Source organism: Colias croceus, chromosome 20, assembly GCF_905220415.1.
Source record: "Colias croceus chromosome 20, ilColCroc2.1".
Classification (NCBI taxonomy): domain Eukaryota; kingdom Metazoa; phylum Arthropoda; class Insecta; order Lepidoptera; family Pieridae; genus Colias; species Colias croceus.
This window is the reverse complement of record NC_059556.1, coordinates 5,282,844-5,309,852: the sequence shown is the minus strand read 5'-3', so window position 1 is coordinate 5,309,852 and position 27,009 is coordinate 5,282,844. Positions and strand designations below refer to the sequence as shown.

The 27,009-nt window shown below is 33.2% G+C and overlaps 4 protein-coding genes across 6 annotated transcripts in view; 2 read left to right on the top strand and 2 right to left on the bottom strand.

Moving 5' to 3' along the window:
- LOC123700808 overlaps positions 1 to 15,579 on the top strand; it is a 535,837-nt gene extending 520,258 nt beyond the window's left edge. The window contains exons 3-4 of the mRNA XM_045648148.1: positions 14,037 to 14,426; positions 14,819 to 15,579. Of these exons, the coding sequence (XP_045504104.1) occupies positions 14,085 to 14,426; positions 14,819 to 15,172 (696 nt within the window). The 5' untranslated portion in view covers positions 14,037 to 14,084 and the 3' untranslated portion in view covers positions 15,173 to 15,579. The remainder of the gene's footprint in view (positions 1 to 14,036; positions 14,427 to 14,818) is intronic.
- LOC123700804 lies at positions 1,131 to 6,213 on the bottom strand. Its single transcript, XM_045648143.1, has 4 exons — positions 5,822 to 6,213; positions 3,121 to 3,479; positions 2,557 to 2,647; positions 1,131 to 2,153 (listed from the first exon to the last, which is right to left on the bottom strand). Exons 1-4 carry the CDS (start codon positions 6,074 to 6,076, stop codon positions 1,809 to 1,811), a joined length of 1,050 nt encoding a protein of 349 aa, XP_045504099.1. The 5' UTR covers positions 6,077 to 6,213; the 3' UTR covers positions 1,131 to 1,808.
- Positions 15,580 to 21,888: 6,309 nt separating the features above from the next.
- Positions 21,889 to 23,809, top strand: LOC123700852 (abasic site processing protein HMCES). 3 transcript variants are annotated; one of them, XM_045648199.1, is made up of 5 exons: positions 21,906 to 22,363; positions 22,437 to 22,677; positions 22,796 to 22,996; positions 23,247 to 23,459; positions 23,537 to 23,809. In XM_045648199.1, the coding sequence occupies exons 1-5, from the start codon at positions 22,326 to 22,328 to the stop codon at positions 23,789 to 23,791; spliced, it is 948 nt and encodes a 315-aa protein (XP_045504155.1). In that variant the 5' UTR covers positions 21,906 to 22,325; the 3' UTR covers positions 23,792 to 23,809. The 3 variants fall into 3 exon arrangements, with proteins under 3 accessions (XP_045504157.1, XP_045504155.1, XP_045504156.1); XM_045648200.1 differs by having other exon boundaries at positions 21,910 to 22,293; XM_045648201.1 differs by lacking the exon at positions 22,796 to 22,996 and having other exon boundaries at positions 21,889 to 22,363.
- Positions 23,805 to 26,688, bottom strand: LOC123700851. The gene is made up of 5 exons (XM_045648198.1): positions 26,502 to 26,688; positions 26,241 to 26,426; positions 25,433 to 26,155; positions 24,969 to 25,200; positions 23,805 to 24,565 (listed from the first exon to the last, which is right to left on the bottom strand). The coding sequence occupies exons 1-5, from the start codon at positions 26,610 to 26,612 to the stop codon at positions 24,465 to 24,467; spliced, it is 1,353 nt and encodes a 450-aa protein (XP_045504154.1). The 5' UTR covers positions 26,613 to 26,688; the 3' UTR covers positions 23,805 to 24,464.
- Between the last annotated feature and the right edge of the window lie 321 nt (positions 26,689 to 27,009).

Sequence of the window (27,009 nt, the reverse complement as noted above, 5' to 3'; positions counted from 1 at the left end):
ATTCATTTTTATATTATAGATTTTAAATGGTACAGTGTCTATTATGTGTTTACAGTGTCAGTCGGACCCTGTATTTATATAAAACTAATTTTAGCGTTTAAGGATTCGATCACTAACAACGACGACGACGACCACTACCAAAATTTCCATCCAACCGAAATTTGTTCAAAGTAAAAAATTAAAATTCCTCGTCATACATACCGTACTTGGAAATAAGAGTTTTCGAGGTCAATTATTATACAGGGTGGCCCAAGTAGTGATATACTGAATCTGAGAGGTAGAGGACCTACAAAGTCCTCGTACCTACACGAGAGAATGCCACAATTTGGACGAATTAATCTGGAAATTGAGAGTAGCAAAAGAAACCATTAAAAATAAAAGTGCGTTCAGACGTGGTTCAGACGTTTGAAACACAACTTTTTTCGGTGATGTCGCACTTGCACAGGGGGCGTCAATTTAAAAATTTCTTGTAATTAAACACCTTGTAATTGGATTTACTTTGTTTTTATTAAACCCTCGTCTGTCGTAACACAGATCTGTGCCAAAAAATTTGTACCCGTTGTCTGTCGGAACACAGATCTGTGCCAAATCATCGTCGGTTGGAAATGAGCTTATTGTGAGGCAGATATAGTTTAAATCTGCATAAACGACTATTGAGTTGTTAGCTTATGAATGACTGAACCTTCTTATAATATGTTTCAACTTGATCTTCACTAACTATGCCTAATTATAAAATATTTAAAATAAAATACCAAGGTTTTTTGAAAAGGGTATTTAAATGCAAAATAGGTAATTTTGATTTAGAAAATGTACAAATCCTGCTAATTTTTTATTTGCGACCTTTCTGCGACAGTTTATGAGGATAGATGTTTGTTTTAGTCAAGTTTTACTCTTTTACGCAAATACTAGGTACTGAAACCGATAATACAATGAAATTTGGTATGTAGGTAGTTGAAGACCCAGAACAAGACAGGCTACTATTTATTTCTGAAAGCCAACAGCAGCCGAAACTATGCGGGGTTTTCTTTTAAAACGCGGGCGAAAATCTAGTATTTCTAATAAATCACACATTCCAAATAAAATAAATTATACAGTTTAGGATAGGAAACAGACCAAAATAAAACACCAAATTTATTTGATATATCGTTTATTGTTAACAACATAGTTTTTCAAATGTTTCGCAGATATTCTTGTCATAGAACGTTGTCAAGGCGGATGTAGGAAGTATGATGACCTCTCGTTTCATCATGTACCATGTTATGACCATCCCAAGTCATGTTTTCAATTAAATCAGATCTCATGATACATTATTCTTATCAGCAATATTAGATGGGAAAAATTGTATGAGGAAGCAATAATTATATGTTAGATAAAACAACCAAAAATAAAAGGTTCATTCATTTTAGTAAGCATGATTCTTTTAAAATTATTATATTACTATCTAATGTACTTAAAAGTCTCACAATTTCTACGAAATTTAATTTCGTTAGACATTTTAAATAACTATATTATGTTCTTAGAACAATATAGCTTTGAATAAAAATAAGATATTTTGCATGTCACAAAGTATTTTTGTTATATCTACGACCGTTACGTCACAATAATTTTAACGCAATTAAGGAATTTAAAACTAATCTTTCGAAAATATTTTCGTCAAAACATTTAGTTTTAGTATGTTAAGAATTAAGATACATATTTTATTATTTTAAAACCAATTAAACTTGCCTATTAAGTAAATGCAAGTAAAACTAGGTATAAGAAAGAATAAAAATCAAAAACACTAGCACCATATTATTTGCGTATAAAATTTAATAAACTACGGGTTCGTAATTGAAACCAAGATTATTATTAAGATTTTCGATAAACAATGAAGAAAAAGTTGGTACGATATTTTCATTATGTGAAAATTGACTGAACTGTTTCGACCATAAATCGTTATCTCCTTGCGGCGCTGGTTCATTAATATCTACATCAAGATTCTTCAACGCTGTAATTGCATCTTCTTGACCCTGAACAGCAGCTAGTCGTAGAAGGCGGGTTGCGGTTGTAGTGTCCCTACTGAGACCACCTCGAGCTTGTGCATAGTAAACGCCGAGGTTATAAAGTGCCCCTGGGTGTTGCAAGGCTGCAGCTGATCGATATAGCTCCATTGCCTGAAGATTTATACAATTTTAAATTTATTTTTTTATAAATAAAAGTGAAAAAATGTTTCTGTAAGAAATCCTACAGTATGTATTATATTTTTAGATATCAAAAGGGGGTTGGGGTAAATATATTCTACAATCTAATATAAGTGTTCAATGAATACAATACTGCCTCGATGTCAACAAATGCAGTCAATCGTAAAGTCTATTTACAAATTGAGGGTAGTTGGGTTGATCATTGAACAAACAATCTATATTGAACCAAGATTTTATATGTGTTTATATGTTTGTTTGTCTTTTGTTCATGTTGCAATGAGCGATTTTATGATATGATTTTAATACTTTTTACTTCATCTATTTCCATAGGAATTTCCTTTGACTTCTGTAGGTGAAGTTATGAGTGTATACTTACTGCTTTCTCGTCTACTTCTACTCCAAGACCCAATTCATAGCAAAGTCCCAAATTGTAAAGGGCAGGAGGGTGATTTCTATTGGCTGCTGACCTGGTGAAGAGTTGTTTTAAACTTAAAATTTTATTATCAAGGAATCACTATGATGTGTATAATTTTTATCCTTTAAACAATATACATATAGGATATAGTCTTTAAGCTTATAAATTTAATACTATTTGAATGTAAGAGACATGCTCTCTTTATTTGGTTAACAATTATTATTTAACATCTCAGACGAAACTTGAAATATAATCTAGATAAAGCAAGGGCCCATTGATAATAACTTTTGGATTAATCATTTAATATTATTAAAGGTTTAAAGAATACATAGTCACTTTTAATATCTTCAATCAAGTAGTATTTACTACATATATATTATTATGTAAAATTGTATAAAAAAGATAAAACATTGAATTTATATTTTTTGGTTTAATGGCATTCATATGCTTAATAAATATAAATTTATAAAGAATAGAAAAAATTCGATCACAATCGATTATAAATTTATATAAGATAAAACATACCTCAACAAGTTCAAGCCATCCTGATGATGTCCACTTTCAATTGCTGCTAAGCCCAATTTATTTTCTATTGAATTGAGCACCTCTCCCAAGTCACCATCTGAACTTTCTGAGCTATTCTTACTGGCACTTGCATTCTCTTGCTTATCGCCACTATGATCATTTGAAATCAAATGTACAGTGGAGGATTTTGCAGTATGTACCTCATAGCCTGCTTCTAAACTCTTGATATTCCGGTTTTTAATGGGTTGAAAGGATTCTAGCAATGTGTTGGTGGTTGTGCATTTAGTCTGTTTGAAATGATCCTTAAGCTTCCAGTGGATAAGTTGCCCGGAATACCATCCAAAAACTAACGCACTACTCTGTAATGGAGTGAAAAAAGCTTTCTTAATTTAATTTCTTTTAATAAATTAAACTATCCTAACCGATTTCTTTATCTTAAGATTGATCAATTCTAAAAAAAGGAACAATTGAAATCAGACTATGAAATGCTGAATTCCAAATATTATATGTTTTGGCAATGACCTAACGTAACGGCACCGGTTTCCGACTAGCCTCCTCTATCCGACCATTTTGATTTTTATTTGATAAAACGTTTAAAATACGCGCGACACTCGTGAAACTGAAGGCTTTCGATTCAATCACTTATCGTACGTCATCTGTCCAAAATTGGGTTTCAAATTTTAACCGACATTTCGTCAATCCAAGAAAAGCTAGGCGAGGGTGTAGTTTGTATTGAATTGAATGCGAAAAAAACATAAAACGGTGAAAATAAACATTTGGATTTTTACGCTAAATACTCTGGTAAGTTTGTGGTTAATTTACTTTGAACGTTTTATTGGTGTTTTAAATTATTAATTTTAAAATATACATGCAAAGATAGCGTGTTTTTATAGGTTTTTTTGGACAAATAATTATGGACGGAATGAGGAGCTTTTCAAAATAACAACATTCCGAAATCCGACCGAATCGGTCGGTAAACGGAATTTCGCACTTTGTAAAAGAAGGTAATTATCTATTATGCATGTTGTTTTGTGGAGGTTTCGTATTATGTTATTTATTCTAAACGCTATGCTTATATACTACACCTGTATGCGACCAATGCTAACTTTAATGGATTATTTGTAATATACGTTTTAACTGACACTCTTTTTTGATTTTTTCGTTATTCATTTACAAAGACCGGTCTGGTTTAAAACCCCTATATTTTACGTTTATGACACATAATTGCATAACTACGAAATTGTGAGATCTTTATAAGTGTCCATATGAAATAGAAATGAACTAAAAATGAATATCAATTTTGGTTTAGAGGCTTTATTACGCAAATTTAGGTTTGGTCGGAATCTAGGTGCGATATATTTCCCTGTTTCCGTCCAACTGGGTTGCTTTTGCTTGCGCTGTGCTTGAGTGAAATTGCATGTGTTTATTTCAGGTCATCATCATGAGTGATAAAAAAGAGGCTGAAGTATTCTCATTAGCTGAAATAATACTTTTGGTGAAATGGATTTTAGAATTGGGCAAAGTAGTCAATGGGACATTCTAATTTAGTGTGGATGACCAGTGAGGCAAATTATGAGTTTGAGTTTGAGTAAATGTAATTTTAAACTACTACAGTCTAACATAGAGTTAGTTTTTGTTATTATAATAATTAATAAATGCTCAAATATTATTTAAAACTAGCGGTCCGCCCCGGCTTCGCCCGTGGTACATATTTAAAATATCTCTCCATAAGAACCATCCTCGTACTTCAAGTGATATAATAAAAAAAGAATTATCGAAATCGGTCCACGCGTGATGCAGTGAAAAGACGAAACGGGTTTTTACGAATTTCCATTGTATTTCTATTATCATAAAGTTGATTTTAGTAGAAAATATTTGACTGGTCGGAATCTAGCTACTCAGTGGTCGGAAACACGTGTATTTGTACTCAGTCGGTCGGAAAATGGTGCTTTCAGTTAATTTCCAGTCGTGACAGTTAAAATCCAAATTTAGGTAATAAAAAGCCATTATGAAATACAATTATGTGCATAATTTAAAATATAAGTTCGTAATCTTTCATAATATCATTTTTTCTTATGACCTCTAGAGTATTTAATTTATCTTTTAAAGGATTCATTTAGACGTATCAATCAGTGGTCGGTATTCGGTGCCATTACGTTATTATACTAGTAGATGCGGTATACGCCAACATCATTGCACTAAAAAACAGCGTAATTAATACATACCTACTTACTAACGCATTATCAAAAAGTTGTTCTCTCTTTCACTCTCACGCACAAGACATAATAGATGTCTCACTCATGTACTTCGTAATAAACTAATAACAACTGCCGATTAAAATATAAAAAGAACGTCTAGCCACGACGCTGAATGGTGCGTGACTAAGTGAAACTCGGGCACTTAGCTGAGTTTTTTCTTGCCAAAATAGAAAGCGGGTAACGTATCTAGCTTTTTTATATATCATAGTGTTTTGGCATTTAAATGAAAAAAAAAATGGATGTAGTTAAATTAGTTATACATAATAATATGACTGACGCGACGCCATCAAAGTGACCATTAAAAATCAGGTTTATCAACAAGTAAAAGTAAGGATAGCAAGTGACATATTGTGCCCAAAATCAATATGTTATTATAATAAATATAAATCGTGCCATCGTCGTAGACTTAAATTTGAAAGGATTGATAAAAACGTAATGCTTACCCATGTAATGGCACCGATCCAAGTACAATTCAAATTATCAAAATTCCATCTTTTACTGTTGGTATCATTATCATTTTGATACGAGTTCCAGGGTTTGCGTGATGTGAACCAACAACAAGGTGTATTGGACCTCTTGTTAACGTCGTCAGATAATCCATTTGATGAATTGACTACACCACCACAACTGCGTTTATCAAAATGATTAGCACTCCTCTCTAATGAGTCCCTCAGTCGCCGCGTTACATATTTCCACATTGTGATAACGTGTAAAAACTATTAAGTTTAAAGTTTAGCCATTTTATTTGGATACTTCATAAAACTAATTTGAGAGAGGTATCAAACAATTAATATATGAATGGAAGATCGAAGGCCGACACTGTACCTAGGTAAGTAATCACGAAGAATGGAGACGACTGACGATTGACGAATATTATTTTGGCGTATGATTATGACAAGTTACAACATTGGTTACAACCATGAGCCACAGATTACAAAATAATGTCATTTTGACATAATTATTTTGAGTGAGATGCGGCCTGCCCTGTGGGCCTGCCCCCGTGGCCTGCCCTGTGGATGCGGCCATAGAGATACGGCATGTACATACGTCTCATCTCAGAGCAATAAACCTATAGAGTTCTTATATTGAGACAGAACAAAATACATATTTTCTAATCTACTTACTCTTAGTCAATAACAGCATAAGCCAGATTGAGATAGCGATAGAGTATCTGCACTGTCTTCAAACGTAGCGCGCCGGCAGTCAGTTTGTTTTCCAACCAGCTGGTGGGCTCAGTGCGTCAAGTGTTTTTAACGAAATATTTAGAAAATATAAAGTGTAGTGTTTCTTTTTATTTGTCAGTGTGCTAAAATAACTATTGTATGTTTAGCAACCGGCTATCACTAGTCGAATGGAAGTTTTGGATAAAAACAATGTAAAAATATCTTTCCATCGGTAAGTGATTTTCAGCAAATTGATAAATATTTATGTTTTAAACCTATTTGAAGGTTTTATCAAGCGCTTTTTTGTAATTTTATGTTGTAACTGTAACATTTACCCACTTTATGGGGTTGTGGAATATAAAATAATGAAATAATTTTTAAAAAATGTCACAATAATATCACGTTTGGCATTTTGTTTACCACCGTAGTGTTGTAACACATCTAGCGTATATATTATCGATATATGACAAAAAATCTATTTCATATTAACGTTGATTTATTTATTTTGTTTCTTATATCAGATTTATATGTAGTTGTTGTTGCAAATAATAGATGTAAATTTTTTACCGCAGGAAAATAAAACATACCACGTGGTAGTTTTATTTGCCTTATGTGTTTTAGTTTCCGTTTGTTGTTTATTAATTTCTCTTTCAGATTATTAATAAATTCATTTTGTTTTAGATTTCCAGAGCTAAATAAAAAATGGGTATAAAACATGAGACATGAGTTGATTGGACGCCGCCACAATTTGCTATATTGTGTTCACTGCATTTCGAGCCTGCGGGTTATCAAGATAGATACTCTAGAAGAATTGTGCAATCTTACGCTTACGTTTTTTTTTTTTGTTCCTGTAGATAATAAATACATTTGATTAAAGAGAGTGAATTTTTATTTTGAAATTTTTTACACATAAGTTACTTTAAATGTGTAACTATGTGAAAATTAAACGGTTGATTAAATGACAGTTCTCATAGATGAGAAACTACTATTGAAATACATACTTAATATACATGCATTTTCAAAGAAAAACCCGCATAGTTTCCATTCCTGTTGGATTTACGGGATCAAAAGTAATTTTTCCAAATTTCATTGTAATCGGTTTAGTAGTATTCGCGTGAAAGAGTAACAAACATCCATCCTCACAAACTTTCGCTTTATAAGTAGGATGTTAGGAAAATGTTTTCATTAAGACTGTCCTTTTATTAACTTGTTAAAATGCTGAATGATTCCTTCATGCTGACTGTGCCTTTCTCCTCACTCCTTTAACTTTATCATCATTTCCTTCTTTATTTTAAATTACATTTCAAGTTTTAAAATTTCTTTTATAATATACTAGCTTTCCGCCCGCGTTTTTAAAGAAAATCCTGCACAGTTCCCGTTCACGTGGGATTTCCGGGATAAAACCTAACCTATGTGTGTATGTACAAAATTTCATTGTAATCGGTTCCGCAGTGAAAGAGTAACATCCCTTCTCGCATAATTTGGCATTTATTATATACGTAGGATTAAACAAATAATGTATTCAACTGAAATTAATTATAAGTTTTGTTATTTTTTTTATTTATTATTTCACGAAACCGTAAATGCAAAATACATTCACGATTTTATCGATTGAAGCACATCCATCACTATCACCTTCTATCTATCTAAAGACGTACCTATAGTAAAAATGGTGCCATGACTATGTTGAAACGTAGCTTGTTGTCTATAGCTGTCTCATTCTTTCATACGACGTTTTCTTTAGATAGAGAGAAACAAATATATGTAAATTGTATACGCTCGATACAAGTACTCTATAGGTTTATTGCTCTGAGCGTCTCATACATATAGCATAAAAGTCCGACTTCAATAGGCGTAACTACACGGCAGCTGTAGCCTAGTGACGCGACACAGCTTAGTTATATTCTTTATGCCTCCTCCACACTACTCGCGAAGTTCCTCGGCGAAGCACTCGGTCGAAGTTGACTGAAGTCCGCGGTGCTACACTACACACTCGTTCAACTTCGCGAGGAGCGCATACGTTCATATTCAGAACGAACTTCGGGTAACTTCGTGCCCTTTGACTCGGTCGCAAAAACCGACAACAAACGGAAGTCGGCCGAGGCGAGGTAAAGTTGGAGGAAGTAAGCCGAAGTGCCTCTCTACATTATTCTATTCGTCTAACCTCGTTCAACTTCGCGAGTAATGTGGAGGAGGCATTAGATTATGAAACTGTATGAGGTACCTATAATCGATGAGGTATACGTGATACCGAAACTACGCGCCCGCGACTCAGGGAAATTTGACCAATCGGCAATTTAACATGTCGCGCCGTGATGCGTCGCCTAGTTTCGCTTAGTGCGGTCTAACCTTTATAGTTGTCCGTATTTAAGCAAAAAGGAACCACCCAGCAAACACGCACTTCTGAGATATCAAAGGATTTACAAAAACATTTGCAGCTCTGTTAGATGAAGTAAAATTAATATTTATTTTATTTAAATTCATTGATAAATTACTTATTTCAGTATGTGTGTATAAAGTTGCTCTGAATACTCTTAAACTTTCTAGATAATTAAGAAAATGTGCATGTGGTTCCTTTTAACATTTATCAATTGATAGGTTTTCTCTTATACAAAAAAGAACCACAACCCAGGAATTTAATGATATAAATGAAACTATGTATTTATAATATCGTAATAAAGCTTTAATTAAAAAGATATATAAAATAATACATATAGAGGGCGTTTATTCGACGTTATCATCAAATTGGATTTCGAAATCCACCGTGTCTAGTCCATCTATGTGGTCTTCTATTGCATCATCACTAATAAGATTGTTATAAAAACTCTGTGCATATTGTGGAATGAGATGTAATATGGCCTGAATATCGCTTGAAGGTGAAGAAAGCTTCTCCAGAGGCGTCGAAGTATAAGGTTCTTCGTTATCTTCTATAATAAAAAGAAAAAAGCTTTAAATCAAAACAATAAAGCCGCGTGGCTTTTATACGTAGATATAATATGGCGACAGCAAAATATTATTAGTTCTTATAAAGCCGTGTCCCTACTAGACGACTAAGTATGTTGTAAGTACATGCGCCATGTACAAAAAACTGGCTAAGTGCGAGTCGGACTCGCGCAACGAAGAGTTCCGTACCATTATCTATAAAAGCGGCAAAAAAATCACGGTTTATTGTATGGGAGCCTCTTAAATATTTATTTTATTCTGTTTTTTTTAATATTTGTTGTTACAGCGGCATCAGAAATACATCATATATAAAAATTTCGACTGTCTAACTATCACAGTTCATGAGACAGAGGGACAGACAGACAGACGGACAGCGGAGTCTTAGTAATATGGTCTCGTTTTACCTTTTGGGTACGGAACCCAAAAATCACACGCAACAGTGACCAAACCTAGCAAAAAATTAAATAAACTTGTTAAAATTTTCAATTTCGCGGGCTAGGGCCTTGTTACGGTCAAAACAGTGGGTGGCAGCGCGACTTTTAAAATCAAACAAATAATTATATGCGCTGAATGTACTGTACTGAATCTGAATCTAAACGTATTTTACAATAATAGTAGGTAGGTACCTAGATCATCGACAGTTGTTTTTAAAACAGGGTTTAGTAGTTTCATCTCACAATGACAGATGAATCGTAACAAAATGACTCTTAATAATTCGACTCGCCTTCGTGAACAACAACAGTGTCGTTAAAATACGTAAATCCACACAGGATTCCTCTTGTACTTGTTAATTAATGAACTGTCTTTTTAAAATCACTCCAAAATCGGGAATGAATCAAAAGTGGATAAAGCGTACATACCTGCATCTCATATATTCAATAAGTAGTTAAATACCTACATTAAATAAAACTACTTATCCGTTGTATCTTCATTATTATCTTCAGTGTTCGTCTCCAATGCTTTTCTTACCAATTGCTTCCTTATTTATTTATTACTAAACATTTTCATATTTAATTTTAAAGGTAATTAACAAAAACAATAGAACTTACTTCGCGGAGAAAAAAAAAACGGCCGTCACGTATTCGAAATACTTCGCTGAATGTCACCTATATTGACAGATGTTCGACGTCTTACTTTAAAAATTGGAGTTTTGCACTTTGAGCTATTTAAGACGTAATGAAATACGTTGTTTATAGATGAGAAGCATTCTGCATTGTGCACAAGTCAAGGCATTTGGTACCGTATAGCGATGATGGGTTTCAGGATGTTTTACAATATTTATTTATGCATGATAGAACCGAATGCTTTTGGTTTTATTTTGCAATAAAAATTACAATTAAATTATGAATTTATTTTACGCATAACCATACCACAGAAACCTGGTTCCATTTTGTATATTAAAAATAATTGTTATTAATAGAAATAGGTGTAATGTATAATGGTACCAAGTATGTGCGGATCTGTTTTGTATAAAATGACATAATAGTATTAAATCGTTTATTTGTTTGAACAGGAGTAAAAAGAAGGTAATAGTATGTGGTGATTTTAATATTGATTTACTTTCACACACACAAACGGCTACACGAATAGTTAATTTGTTTCATTCATTTAATCTGTATAAACTTTTTGATCAACCCACACGAATAACACCTACTTCTGCAACTTGTATTGACAATATATATTGTGATTGCAACTGTTTAGAAAAAAATATTCTCAACACACTAACTTCGGATCACTGTGGCCAGAAAGTAGTTTTTGAGTGGGATTACATACCTACATTCAAAAGAATTAACGTTAGGCCTATAACTAAAAAAGGCATTCATACATTTAGAAATAATATTGATAATAAACTGCCTGACCTGAATGATCAATCCTTTCATAAAAATCCTTGTGAAATGTTTACAAATCTTTTTAAATTAATTCATAGTGAATATGAAAAAATATTTAAAGTTAAATCTTTAACTATTACCAAGGATTTACCATTCAGTCAATGGGCAACTCCTAGTATACTCAGATGCAGGAACGTTCTTTACGAGTTATATGGTATGAAACAATATAACAAAGACTTATCATTTCTTAGTTACGTTAGAAATTATTCAAAAACGTTTAAAAAAGTTTGTTCCACTGCCAAGAGTTTGTATGTCAGAGATAAAATACGCAACTCTGACAATAAAGTTAAAACGGTTTGGACAATTATTAATGGTGAAATGGGCAAAAGCCAATCAAATGATAGTACCATAAAACTTGTCAATGCTGGTAGGGTCATTGACAAAAGTGCTGATGTTGCGCTTGCTTTTGAAGATTTCTTTAGTAGTGTCCCTGCTAGTATTACTAAGAAATTAAATTCGTCCTCAGCGCTTGCAGAGTCCTTTTTGAGGGACCACGTTGCTGAGTGTAACAAATTATTTGAATTGCGCCACGTGACTGCTGATGAAATTGTTAAAACGTTTAAAACATTAAATTTAAAAAAAACATGTGATCTCTGGGGTATGTCTGTTAATTTAGTAAATAATATCATAGAAAATATTGCCAAACATCTAGCGTTTATATTTAATCAGTGTTGCGACTGTGGTATATTCCCTGATTTACTAAAGTTTAGCAAAGTTATTCCTTTATTTAAAAGTGGTGACCAAGAAGACTGTAATAACTATAGGCCAATTTCCATATTACCAACTTTGAGCAAAGTCTTCGAGAAGTTAATCTTAAACCAATTAAGTAGTTATTTTGCATCAAATGGTGTACTGCACGCCAAACAGTATGGTTTCACAAAGGGGCGCTCTACCACTGATGCCGGAGTAGCTCTTTTGCCACATATATACAAAGCATGGGAAAATTCAAAGAATGCTTTGGGGATATTCTGCGACCTTTCTAAGGCTTTCGACTGTGTAGAACATTCCACTCTATTACGGAAACTAAATTTTTATGGTATCAAAGGTTTAGCTCAGGATCTCATAGCTTCATATCTTCAGAACAGGGTACAAACCGTTGTCGTTAATGAAGAGAAATCTTGCGGTGCGCCGATTAACATAGGTGTTCCGCAGGGATCTATCTTAGGACCGTTTTTGTTCTTAGTGTATATTAATGACCTACCTTATTATTTGCAGGATATGTGTGAAATAGTACTGTTTGCAGATGACACCTCTTTAATATTTAATGTGGATAGACATGACACAAATGTTGACGAAGTAAACTCTGCTCTTTCACGCATATCCGATTGGTTTAATGCTAATAATTTACTACTAAATGCAAAAAAAACAAATTGTGTAGAATTTATCCTCCCAAATGTAAAAAAGGTGAAAAGGAATATTATTTTAAACGGGGAGGTATTATACCCTGTGGAATCTACTGTTTTTCTTGGTTTGACACTAGATGAGAAGCTACAATGGGGGGCCCATATTACCACCACCGCTGCTAAGCTCAGCTCAGCTGCATATGCAGTGAGAAGAATAAGGCATCTCACCGATGAAGAGACGGCTAGATTGGTTTACTTTAGCTACTTTCATAGCATTATGTCCTATGGAATTCTACTATGGGGCAGGGGTGCAGATATAGAAACTATATTTATACTACAGAAAAGAGCCATACGCTCTATATATAATTTGCGTGCTCGAGACTCACTAAGAGATCTCTTTAAGAATACTGGTATCCTTACTGTACCGTCGCAGTATATATTTAATAATATTTTATATGTACACAATAACGCTTATTTACACACAAAAGTAGGAGATAGACATTGTTATGACACAAGAAACAGAAATAAAATTGAAATTCCATTTTTCCGGCTAGCTAAAGTTAAAAATTCATTTATGGGTCAAGGTATACGCTTTTACAACAGAATTCCTCATAATATTAAAGAGTTCAGTAGTTCTAAATTTAAAACTTATATAAAAAATGTACTTATTCAGAGAGCCTATTACAGTATTAAGGAATATATGGACGATAAAAACCCATGGAGGGTTGTCGCGTAAAAACCACAGGACAGTTCTTTGGCATATTATGATTATAATGTACATATAACACATATAATGTATTTTGTAAAATTAAATTGTAAAACTGACATGATTTTTAAAAGAGCAACTATGGAGTTTCTTGCCGATTCTTCTCCGTAGATACTGCTTTCCGAATCGGTGGTAAATGTTAAAATATGTAATGACGTTTCAAAAGTGCTTCTAAAAGAAGTCTAATTGAATAAATAAATGTTTGAGTTTGAGTTTGAGTTTGAGTTTGAACAAAGCAGTCCCGTGGTGCTGTGGTTCGGTTTTGCTTCATATGTATTATTCGTTGTTGCTGGTGGTTCCTTTCTGCTTTTAGTATACCTTGTTTCCAAGGTAAAAATCATGTGGTTCTTGTTTGTATAAGAATTTAGACCACTTTTAAATGAGTATTCTTCAAGAAACGTAAAAAAGAAAATTTGTCGAGTGGTTCCATTTTGCATAAATACGGACAGTTTATCTGTGGTACGTGAATCGTGACAGTTGACTGCTCCGAGGTTGACACTTGACACTGACATCGACATCTCGCCTCTCTTGCATAAATCTAAATATTAGTTTACGGAAACTAATGAAAATTATAAATAATAATATAATAATTAAATCTTATTATGGATTGGACCAATGCCAAGGTGATAGAGTTTATTGAACTTCTGGAGAATGAACCGACCATATGGAATCCTAATACGAAATCCCATAAAAACAGAACGGCCGTTATTGATGCTTGGGAAAGAATTAAAAATTCATTTTCGCTTCAATGCTCTATTGAAGAATTAAAAAGGAAGAGGAATTCTCTAATGGCTGCTTATAGGGATCACTTAAAAAAGCTTAAAGACTCCTATACCACCTGTTCAAGCACGGATGATGTGTACCAGCCAACATGGTTTGCATTTGAAGCCATGCACAGTTTCTTGTGGTCAGTGTATGAATATAACAACCCCAAATATACTGAGGTAAGTAGCACAGCATTTCAGTTGCATCGGAATGTAAATGACTTCTATAAATTGTGGTCAAATACATATTTTTCCTGGAAGATAGTGATATAATAAGATAGTGATAGCATGACTAAATGTTGATAGTATAATTATTAATACATAGTTAATTGTTTTCCATAAAATGCTAAACACAATCTCCCTTGGTATTCCATCAGCAAATATGAAGGATATGTTGTAAAGGGGAGTTAGGCAAGAATGTATTCTTGTAATGAATGTAGTCTAGAGGTATGAATTGGTGATTCTGTCATCACGTGTTGACTATCCAATGTTCCACAACAATGAGAAATTGGATTTCATCATTTTCAGTGCTGTGCATCATTTCAATTTTTAATGTGATAATAATGTTTCAGGAACACACATTTAAATATGAAAGACCACTCTCAAGAGAATCTGATGAAGGCAGTGGAAATGAATCAACACAATATGAACGGTGCAAAAAAAGAAAAAAAACTATGAAGTCTGAGGAATTATCACAAATAAAGAAGCGAATAGATGAAGCATTCTCTCTTATAGAAGAGAGAAATTTAGAAAAACAGAGAGATGAAAATGATTTGTTTGGCCAACTTGTGTCGCAAAAATTAAAAAAAATGAATGAAGATGACAGGCTCATGTTAACTCATGATATACATAATTTAATCTTCAAGTATGAAATGAAAGCAAGATCCAAATTAAGAATGAGTACTCAGTTGAGTCTTGACTCATAACAGAACATTGAGCATTTGTTCTTTGATACTACCTGTTTTTAATAAGAATGAGTGTATTGGTGTAACATTTGACCAAGCAAAGCATGAAGGCAGACAACATGATGCTGACTTCTATTGCAAAAGATTCAAATGAAAATTTGATGCAAAGAAATGTTACAGCCTACAGGTAAATGCTCACTCCATGTAAGCATTTAGTTGAAGAGCTCATTTGTATAAGCATTTTTATGAACATCATCACACTGAGAAAATGTATAAGTTAATATCCACTCTAAATCTACAATATTCTATCAGGATTCAGGTTTATGAAAAAGTTGCATATTATACAACATAATATGTGCCCAACAATTAACCAACCATATCATTGGGCAATAATAATAATATCAAGAATATATGTTTTATATTGATTCATTTTCGAAAATATATACTTAAGTTCGAAAAAAAAATATTTTATTTACTTTTACCTATACATAAACTTCACTTTTAGATAGATTGATAGCTTATTACAAACTTCAAACTTTTCAATACAGATACATAGATTCATCTAAAGCAATGATTAAGATGAATCTATCTGTATTGAATGTCATCCCTACCAGTCCATAGAAGAATATAATAATTCCAAACTTAAACCAAACGCAAACGGATTTTCGGTATTATCATTAAACATTAGAAGTATCCAACGCAACTTCGACGACTTCGCCTTAAATCTGAGTAGATTTCATAATAAATTTGAAGCTATAATTTTAACTGAATGCTGGCTATACGAAAACATCATAATCGATAGTTTACCTGGTTACAACACATTTTGCTCCTCCAACCAGATAAATTAATCTGTTGGTGTACCTAGTTATATTCATTAAAGTTTGTCACAACACAGTTATGGTAAATTCTTCAATAGCCAACGCCGATAGTTTAAAACTAAATATTAACCATCACATATCTCTCCTGGGAATCTACCGTACTCCTTCCATTCCCGTCAACAACTTATTTCTTTCTTCATTAGATAATCTTCTTCAAACCTTAAGTGATAAACCTACAGCGATAGTAGCCAGTGATCTTAATATTGATAAATGCAACCCAACATGTCAACACTCAACAGTCCTTCGATTATTTATGTCTCATATCTTCTCACTGTCTACTTCCTACTATCACAAAACCAACACAGGGTGATCGGTGATGCGTGTCTCGATCACATCTTTATCAAAGCGTCCTGTAAACTTTATGGCGCCATTTGCCAATCGTCTATAACGGATCATGACATTGTTATTGGCCTAGTCGTGAAGTCAAAGCAATCACAAAATAAGCCTCGATGGCGAATAAAAACTGACACAGGCGCTCTCATACATTCACTAAATCAATAGATTGGAATGAAACTCTCTCTGCTTCAAAAGTTCACGAGGCCTCCACCTATTTTTATGAAATATTATCCAAGAACATAGAAAAACACTCTGTTAAAATGAAAGTAAGTCGTAGATGCACAAACATGGATCACCCAGGCTTAATCCGATGCATTAAACATCGTGAGAAACTGCATAAAGATGCCAAGGCATTTCCTTATGATCAAATCCGCAATCAAACATATTATATAAAAGATATAGAAACTTCTGTAATATAATTCTCAGAAATGCGAAAATACAATACAAAAGCACTCTAATAGATCAAAATAAATCTAACACAAAAATGCCATGGCAAACCATTAAAAACATAAGCTATCCCTCTGATCAGACTAATTCTTCAATAGAACTTCTACATACCTATCAATAATGATATACCTATACAGCTCTCTTAACAATTGTAACAAATATTTCACTTCAGTCGGGAAAACTCTGTCCGACAAGATCCTAACAAAACTAAATATATCTCAAGGAGCTCTAATCAACTCTTATAAAACCTTTAAATTATCTAAGTATAAAACAGATAACACAGCATCTCAATCCTTCTTCCTCGCCCCCACCGACGAAACTGAAGTACCTAGGTACGCTAAATGCAAATTCATAAACAGCTTAAATAAAAGATAAATAATGATAGCTCCCCTGGCATAGATAATCTCACAGTCCGAACGATAAGCCATTCTTCCTAAACTCATCAAACCTGTAACTCACATATACAACCTAAAGCTTAGAGACGGGAGTATTCCCAAACTGCTGGAAAACAGCAGTTGTGATCCCTATTCCCTATATATAAAATTGGAATAAAAAACCAACCGGAAAACTGCAGACCCATAGCTTTATTAAACATCCTTGGAAAAGTAAGTACTTGAAAAGATTGTGAATTATTGTAGAGTGTAGACTAACATCTTACTTAGGCAAAAATCAAATAATTTCAGACTTAGATAACAAAATAAAATACCAGTCATGTAAAATACAGATGGAGCATGACCATAGAGGAAGGACGTATAACCGTGCGTATAACTGAGAAGCATGACCACAGAGCAAGTAAAGTAGCCTACTCACGATTCAATTTCAGTAACAATCTGCTGACACAATCTGCAGTGAGCTGACAGATTGTGTCGTGAATAGTATAGTTGAGGGCACGTTGGGGGCGTAACCCAACATGTTGCGTATTGGATCGGCGCGGAAGCAACCCGATAAATTGTCTCAGCAGATTGTGTGCGTGTTGAAACGTGAGTATTGTGATTGCTCCAATCTCGGCTCAATCGCGCTGCCGCGTTAATCGCAAAATGGCGGTTTTGAAATAAACGCGGGAAAGACATTTTTACATATTTGAGGAAGATGTTTATATTTTATACTTTATAGCCCTTGAAATCTATCAATAAAATTGGAAAAAATACAAGCTTTACAAAGATAATTATCTTATATTTCATAAATTAGTATATCCATTAATAATGCGTATTATTGCGTTGAGGTTTAGCATCAGGCCAGGCATCAACGTGACGTGCACACGTTGTGGCAAGCAATCGCGGAATGAAATTGTGTCATCAGATTGAGGGTTGGATGAATCGTGAGTAGAGAACGCTCAATCGCGACTGCAACAAATTGTTTCAGCAGATTGTTGGTTGTGTTGAACCGTGAGTAGGGCCTTTTATATAGGAGCATGACAACCGCTCGTCGCCCTTGTCACTTGTCAAAGAAAAATGAAAATACCACAGAGCAAGTGAAAATACCAAATGCTGTCTTGTGATAATAAAACGCTGTAAAATTTGTTCCCGAAAACAAAAAAAGATACAACATCGTTTCACAGGTTTTCTGTAGATTATTTGGCTGATTTATTTCTTGATTTCTTTAAACGAATAATAATTTTACAGATATTGAAGGAATACAAAACCATAAACAAAATTTCAACTTATGTTGCCAGCAGTTGCCAGTATTTTGAAAATGAATTTACCATTTTTATTGGTAAAACGGTAAAATGGTTTTAAGATCTTCAGGGTTGAATTGTATCTGTTGGAATCTGTTGGAATATAAGTTGTCCGAATATAAGTCGAAATTACTTAATGATCTAATAGTTCAGGATACATCGCCCATTTTTGCAAGTGACTACTATCAAGCTGATTTTCCGTTTGTAGCTTTATTTTGATGAGACACCGAATAATTTCGTGTACGAAACTCTCGATTGTGGTAGCTAACAGAGATAACAAGGATAAAATTTTTTGATTTGATGGTTCTCAAATATTTATTACGCAATTTGTAGGACAATATGTCTGTTGAATTATATAAAAACTAGCGGTCCGCCCCGGCTTCGCCCGTGGTACATATTAACGTTTTCTCTACATAAGAACCATGCTCGTACTTCAAGGAATATAATAAAAAAATAATTATCGAAATCGGTTCAGCCGTTCTCGAGTTATGGAATTACAACGAAAAGTGGCATTGATTTTTATATATTAGATTAACTTAGTGAAAACAAAAAAATCAGCTTGTTAGTAATCATTTATGATGACCTCGTTATCGATACACTTTGGAAAGGGGGACTCTTTGAACAAACCATAGAATCTTGAGATTGAACAAAAAAAAATTCAGTTAGTAATAAATATTTGAGAACCATCAAATCAAAAATTTTTATCCTTGTTATCTCTGTTAGCTACCACAATCGAGACTTTCGTACACGAAATTATTGGGCGTCTCATCAAAATAAAGCTACAAACGGAAAATTAGCTTGATAGTAGTCACTTGCAAAAATGGGCGATGTATCCTGAACTATAAGTCGAAATGCAACGGCCGCGGCGTGATAATAGAATGAGACCAATTTTATAATAAATTTAGTGTATTAAAAATGGGTTGACTAGGAAAATCCTGGACAGGACATTTTTAATGAATTAAAAAAAAACGTTTTTTTTTAATTAATTGCAGTATCAACATAATAAAAAAAATTATAATAGACATAAAGTATGAAACCTACAGAATGTGCAGTCATAGTCGTTTCAGACCATCATCTTAGACCAGCACTAAAGGTTCACTATCATTATTAGATTATTTTAATAAGCATAATACATTATTTTGTTACATTTATAAAGCTTAAAAACGTCATAGTCGTTTTCGCTAGCGATTTAAGTGATTATTATAGTTACTTAACATTGAAACTTTTTTAAGTAATTTATTTAATTAAAAATTAGAAAACAATTATTTTGTCACAATTGCAATGAAACCTCACAACTCAAAATCGGTCCAACGGTTTATACTGCAGGGCGCGTCAAAGAAATATTATACATACATACATAAACTCGAACACATAACCCTCATTTTTTCGTAGTCGGAGAAAATTTGGGAATTTTTCTAAATATCTGCGGAACGTTAGTACACAGCAACGTTTTCGCAACTTTTTCGCAATGCGTCTGTGTAATGGCCATTTCACAGTTCCTTGCGAAACAATACTGACAAGGACGCAACTATTTTCATCTATCTATGTGCTAGAGTGAGACATATCATATGCGAAAACCTGCCATACTACTGACAGATTTTTCGTTGTTTCGCTGCCGCACGCGAATGGGTCGGTGTACTAAGGGCGTTAGTAAACAGCAATGTTTTCGCAACTTTTTCGCAATGCGTCTGTGTAATGGCCATTTCGCAGTTCCTTGCGAAACAAAACTGACAAGGACACAACTATTTCATCTATCTATGTGCTAGAGTGAGACATATCAATGCGAAAACCTGCCATACTACTGACAGATTTTTCGTTGTTTCGCTGCCGCTCGCGAATGCGTCGGTATACAATTCAATTCGGATTTAGAAAAAACAAATCAACAGAACATGCTATCTCCCTACTTACCAACTTAATATCTTCACATATAGAAAATAAAGAATGTTGCGTAGCCGTATTTTTAGACCTGGCTAAAGCATTCGACACAATGGTAGTTTTCCAATTACAGCACTAGAGCGCATTATGCGGCATAATGCAACGTTGAATGTTTCAACTACAGCAACGCTTCGCACAATCGAGCACTCTTAAAATGCGCGTGAATTGATGCGTGCAACCGATTTATCGTTAGTAATATTATTGTTGGAAAAATTTTAAAGCTTTCGTTTCATTGTTGTTTTTACGAAAATAATCAAAATCCAAATTACTTAAAATAACCGTAAATAGTTTTCAACCAATTATTATGCATACCACTTTATTTACACATTAATGAGGTTATTGCTAACTCTATGAATATTTTTTTTTTCAACACTGAACTTAGCGTAACCTGCTGGTGCATTTGAAAACTAATTCATGTTCCAATTATTAAGCATCAGCATAATTCGGCATTGTGCACCACTGAGTTGCACTATGCTCTATAATTGGAAAACTACCAATATCACTCGGACTACTCGCAAAGATACTGGAGGTAATTGGAGTTAGAGACACAGCGTTAAAATGGTTTAAGAGTTACTTAACGGACCGCACTCAGTGCATAAAAATTGATAGTAACCTTAGCTCTAAACTAAAAGTAGAATTCGGTGTTTCCACAGGGAAGTGTTCTCGGCCCCACTCTCTTTACTATTTACATTAATGATATACTCAAACTGACTGTAGAAAACTCCCACACAATCGCTTACGCTGATGATACTGCTGTTTTGTTTCACGGTAAAGATTGGAAACATGTACAAAAGGTTACAGAACTAGGATTATTAACCATACCTACTAGAAGCTCTCAACAAAAACCTACTCACCTTAAATACTAGGAAAACTAAATTCTTGTCTTTCTCAAAATCCGCATATCAAAAGCTTTTGCCAAACCAGACTATTAAACTCCATACTTGTACCAACTCCAACATCACTCACTCAACATGCGACTGTAATCACATCGAAACCACACCGTTTAACAAATACTTAGGAGTTACTTTAGATAGCAACCTAAACTACAATCAACATATAACAGCAGTTTCAGTTAATCAAAGTAACACTAAAAAAAGCCTTTCCGCTTTCCGACAAACGAACTGTATCGGGAGTTCAATTTCCATCGCGTCCGCCAACTACACATACTATCAGCAGTTACCCTAACCCACAAATCTTTTGTTTCACGTCTCGATTACGAGGAACTACTAAGGAAAGGAGAAACAACTCAAAAATAGCTAGACGAAATCTTACTCACTCATCCACACCTACAATAATGTCTGCAAAACTAAATCAGCTAGGTCAAGCTCTGCAACCAGCCTTAAGAATTGTAACTTGCACAAATGCAACAAGATAATGAAATCCTGGCTTCACAAATTAACGTATAGCGACACAGAAGACCTGTGCGAGGGTCCAATCGAGGGTCACACTCACAGAGTACATTATTATAACTGGTCACACTGCTTACATTCTGTCAACTCCACTTTTTAAATTTTATTTGGTTTATTTCACAGAGGTTTATTTGGAAACAGGTTTATTCCTTGGTTTATTCCATTAAATTACTATACTTGTTTGAAAAATAAAAATAGTCGTCACCGGAGTAGAAAGTAGGAACTTCCGTATTGTTCTAGGTTATATAGAATTATGGAAACGAACACCCAAAGAAGAATTATTAAGCAACTACCTACCCTCGTTGTAAACAAAATTACACTTTTCACAATTTGATTTTTCCTTGTAGTAATTTAGTAAAATTTATAATCATTTCTTAATCAGTAATCGTTTACGATCGTTCGAATCGAAATCGAAATCGTCGAATCGTTTATTCGAACCAAAATGTGTGGCCGCACTAGATTGTAAGTACTTATACATAATACATTGTTTTAAAATGGTTAAACTATTATCAAAGAGAAGTATATACCTGTGGTAGGTATAGAATGCAATGTGAAGGCACTATGTGTAATAATTATTATATTTCTATCAATCATATTTTTTAAAGGGCACTAGATAAGGAACAACTTCGCTGTGCTTGCAGTTTTTTGGATAAACATTCCAAAAGCGTTATTAAGCCAGATTATCTCCAGGAACATAACAATGGCAAAGAATACACACCATCAAGTAACGTGGCTCCTACAGATGTTACACCAGTGTTAATTTCTTCTAGTAAATTTAAAAATGCTGCCAATACAAGTAGAGTGCTGAAACCAATGATGTGGGGAATAATACCACCTTGGCACAAGGTTTAAACAAAATATTTTAATGTAGCATTAAATTTAAATTATGTTTCTAAAGCAGTAGAATATTTAATTAGGTGTATATTTATTGAAAAAAATATTATTATTAGACATTTTTTCACAGGGTGACTATAAAAATCATAATCTAAGTACAAATAATTGCCGTTTAGAAAATATACTGCATTCAAAACTTTACAGTCCAATATTAAATAATGGAGGTAGATGCATTATTGTAGCAGAAGGATTTTATGAATGGCAAACTACATTAAAAACCAAAGTTAAACAACCATACTATATTTATATGAAACAAGAATCAGATATCAATGTAAGATACCTACTTATTTACTTTTCAAAAATAGATATCAAAATATTATCATTATTTCTATAATATAATTTTATATTGTTCCTTAATTTAAAGAAGGGGAATACATATTTGGTTTATTGAATAAGAAAACAAGGTTTTGCCTGAGCATCAATTTTTTTTCACCTTGCTTTATTTAAACAAACTTGCTTGTGCAAAATGCTCATTGTAATTGGTAACCAACATGTTTTTTTTTTTCATAAAAAAATTAAAGATCAATGATCCAAAATCCTGGAAGAAAGAATTTAAAGAGGATGAAGGTTGGAAAGGAATGAAACTTTTGTACATGGCTGGATTGTATCATGCCTGGAAAGACAATGATGTTATAATTTACTCCTATTCTGTAATAACAATGGAATCTAATGAAACCTTTAGTTGGCTACATCACAGAATGCCAGCCATTTTAGATAATGATGAGCAAATTGAAGTAAGTGTAGAAAAAAGGATATTGATTGAAAATTTTGCCCATAAAGTTTCTTTTAAATTTTATTATTTTTATTTTAGGCCTGGCTTGATATAGACAATGTTAATGTAAACACGGCTTTGAAGTACCTGACACAAACTAAGATGCTAGAATGGCATCCTGTATCAACACTGGTTAATAATTCAAAGAATAAATCTTTAGAATGCAATAAGAAAATCTCTTTAGAAGATAAACCAAAAACTACACAAAAATCATTAACAGCTTGGTTTTCTAAGTCAAATAAAAGAAAATCAACAGAAGAAATCCCACAAGACTGTAAGAAACCCAAAGTATAAATAAAACGATAAATTTTACCAGAAATTTGTTTAATTACTTCTATCAGTTTTCTATACCATTGATGTATCAAAAGTATAGAAAGGTGCTTCTGTATTAACTGCAGTCAATCATCTCTCACACACTTCATTCTATAGTGTGTATAACTATGGTATAACTTTAAAAGATACCTATCATAGTTTTATCCTATGAAAATGTGAAGAGTTGATAAAAACACATTAAAATGAATTTTCAATGCATTTTCACTGGCTCTATATAGCATTGTTATTTTTTACTTGCAGTCTTTACAATGATCAAAAGTAAATGATAATGGTGATGCACTAGAACACTAATGCAATTTTGTAAACAGGAACTTTTTATTCAATCTCCAACATCTATTTGTAAACAATACTTCATTTTGAAACACCTTGGAATAATCAGAAATTATACATATACATAGAAACTCTGTAGTTTCTTTTTTTCTTTTTAAATCATACCAATGTACAATCAAACATTTACAAGTATAAGGATGCCATCATGCCAGGGAACTATCTTGTGGTTCTTAATGGCATCATTAATTGGATGATCCTCATCTATATATATGTATATTCATTAATACTATAGCAGGAGATTTGAACTTACATCTTTAACATAAACTTAAACTCTGCTTTACCATTTGGATTGTTATTGCAATCCTTAAATGTTTTCAATGCGAAATTGTTTAAAATCAGCTTCACATCTAATTGTTTTATGATTGTGTAAGAAGTCTTTTATAAAGTTTTGTACTTCATATTCCTCTGTAAAAAATAACTCAATAAATATCTATACATATAATAAATCTGTAGAAGGGTCAATTCTGTACATTGAAAATATTGAAAAAATAAATAGCAGGGGGTGTTACTGGATCGATACCAAACCCAAATATGTGATTAAAAAATTTTTTGTCTGTCTGTCTGTCTGTCTGTATGTGAAGGCATCACGTGAAAACTAACGGTTCGATTTCGATGAAACTTGGTATAATTATACCTTATTATCCTGGGCATAAAATAGGATACTTTTTATCCCGGAAAAATAAGTAGAAAAAAAATAAATCTTAATTTTTCTTAATTTTTCCGCGCGGACGGAGTCGCGGGCGGAAGCTAGTTTAAAATATAATGGTTAATAGTATGTATCTTAAATCTAAATATTATCAAATCTTACCAGGATATCTACTGCATTGGTAAATTAATCTAATCAAATGCCTTGCCAAAGCTTTGAATAGAGCCTTTCCCTTAATTCTTCCTTTTATATAGTATGGTGTTAGCAATTTGACAACCCATGGAGTTATACGTTCCTTGCAACTTGCCACAAATTCTGGTGTCTCATCAAGAGGTGAGACTACACCTTCATCATCACTGTCTTCTCCAAAGAAGTCTGCTAATAGTACTTTTATCTAAAACCAAATAAGATATTAACTAACATTTCTATATATTTCTTAATACAAAGCTGAAGAGTTTATTTATTTATCTATGCACCATGGGCCAAGTATAATGATGCAACACTAGTACAATATATAATAGACTACACTGAAGCATGTTTTAAAATTAATTCACAACTTTTTTCTCCACATATACTTACATATATCACAAGTTAAAAACTACACTTAAAATTTCAATATATATTACCCTATTAAGCTTTGCTCTATTACAATCTCTGAGTTGATCAAGCAGTTCAAAAAGTTTAACTTTTAAAAAATATTCTTCACAGATCCATTTATTTGAAGATGGCTTTTTATGTTTGATAGCCTCAGTTTTACTATTGTCTATTGCATTTTCCAAAACGCCTGTCAAGGTTGTCAGCCTTTCATCCAGAGATTTTATTTGGGCTGCTTGTTCTTCAATTAGAGAGGCTCTGCCTGTATTACAAGATTCGTCTTGCACATAATTATTAGACATTTTCGTACCCTCATTAAATGTAAAATCTATTGAATTGCATAGAATACCATCAAAAATATCCTCCTCATTTGATCCACCTTCAAAAAGTTTTTCTAATTGCTGCATTACATCTTCTGCATCATTTGATTCAGGCATTGGTGCATTACACTTGACACCTTTCTCACAATTCTGAAAACTGGTATCTGGTCCCTTTGTAATTTCTGATTCTTTCAACAAATTATGTATGTTCTGTTGGTTTGGGTCCATTAATATCCCTCTATTATGATCCATGGAATAGGGTTCAGGAAATTTGCGAACTTTTTTTCTTTGGTAACATGTACAAGTGCAAGTACAATCTTTGGACATTGTTAAGGAAGTTTGTATTTTTTTATCATTCTCTGGAGGTTTATGAAGGCATTCTGATAATTTCTTGTACAGTTTACCATTATTTGTATCACTTTTTAAATCCTTAATCTAAAAGAATGAGATAATTAATCATAAGAAAATGTACAATATGCATCATGAATAAAATTGATGAACATTAATTGATTAAACATACCACAGTGACAATGTTTTTTCTGTACAATTCGACCAACATTGAATTTTTTGCTGCCCTCATTTCTAATATTTTCGCGCACCGCCAAATTGCGCTAGGTAGATATATATTTTTATTCACCAATCTTTGATTCTTTTCGTAATTCAATGATAGTAATTTTATTATTTCTTCCATGTAATGCTTCCGAACCTAAGAAATGGTTTTTAATTATACAGAATCTTCAATTAACTAGCATACCTATCATAATTTTGTACCGGTACTTACTTTAGATATAAGAAGATGTGGTTCGTATTCAATATCAGGAAGCGACATTCCCGGAATATCATTGTCTTGAAGCCAATGTTCAATAATTTGATCGGGATCCGCACTATCCATGATAATTTATTATGAATTTCGCAAAATTATAAGAATACCAAAGCAACTATTTTGGTTTTTGTTTAGACAATAGACATACCTACCTAACAGGCTAACAATTTTGTATCAACCCACCCCAACCCCCTCTGCCAGTGTCAACCTGTGGTGTCAACTGTCATTCATAATAAAAGTGCCAAAATATGAACCAAAGAGTAGCTGGTATCTCAGAAGTAGGTATAGTAGGCTTCTATCTGTGCCTATATGAGGATATGAACATGAAAAAAATAATAAACATGCCAAACTTGCTCTGTGGGCACAACAAAATAGAAAACTTTAGTCAAAATCACACAAAATCGCATTGTTGGCTGTTGCCGTATTCTTTTAAAGTAATATAAGTAAAAATATTCTTTTAATAATA

Excerpts from the sequence above, each read along its gene's own strand:
- LOC123700804 (XM_045648143.1), bottom strand. The coding sequence starts at position 6,076 with ATGTGGAAATATGTAACGCGGCGACTGAGGGACTCATTAGAGAGGAGT. Across the intron at positions 2,648-3,120 it reads GATGGCTTGAACTTGTTGAG|GTCAGCAGCCAATAGAAATC; the intron begins GTATGTTTTATC and ends ACTCTTCACCAG. Across the intron at positions 2,154-2,556 it reads TAGAAGTAGACGAGAAAGCA|GCAATGGAGCTATATCGATC; the intron begins GTAAGTATACAC and ends ATAAATCTTCAG.
- LOC123700852 (XM_045648199.1), top strand. The coding sequence starts at position 22,326 with ATGGTTAAACTATTATCAAAGAGAAGTATATACCTGTG. Across the intron at positions 22,997-23,246 it reads AACAAGAATCAGATATCAAT|ATCAATGATCCAAAATCCTG; the intron begins GTAAGATACCTA and ends AAAAAATTAAAG. Across the intron at positions 23,460-23,536 it reads ATAATGATGAGCAAATTGAA|GCCTGGCTTGATATAGACAA; the intron begins GTAAGTGTAGAA and ends TTTTTATTTTAG.
- LOC123700851 (XM_045648198.1), bottom strand. The coding sequence starts at position 26,612 with ATGGATAGTGCGGATCCCGATCAAATTATTGAACATTGGCTTCAAGAC. Across the intron at positions 26,156-26,240 it reads GAAAAAACATTGTCACTGTG|ATTAAGGATTTAAAAAGTGA; the intron begins GTATGTTTAATC and ends TCATTCTTTTAG. Across the intron at positions 24,566-24,968 it reads CCAATGCAGTAGATATCCTG|AGGAATATGAAGTACAAAAC; the intron begins GTAAGATTTGAT and ends TATTTTTTACAG.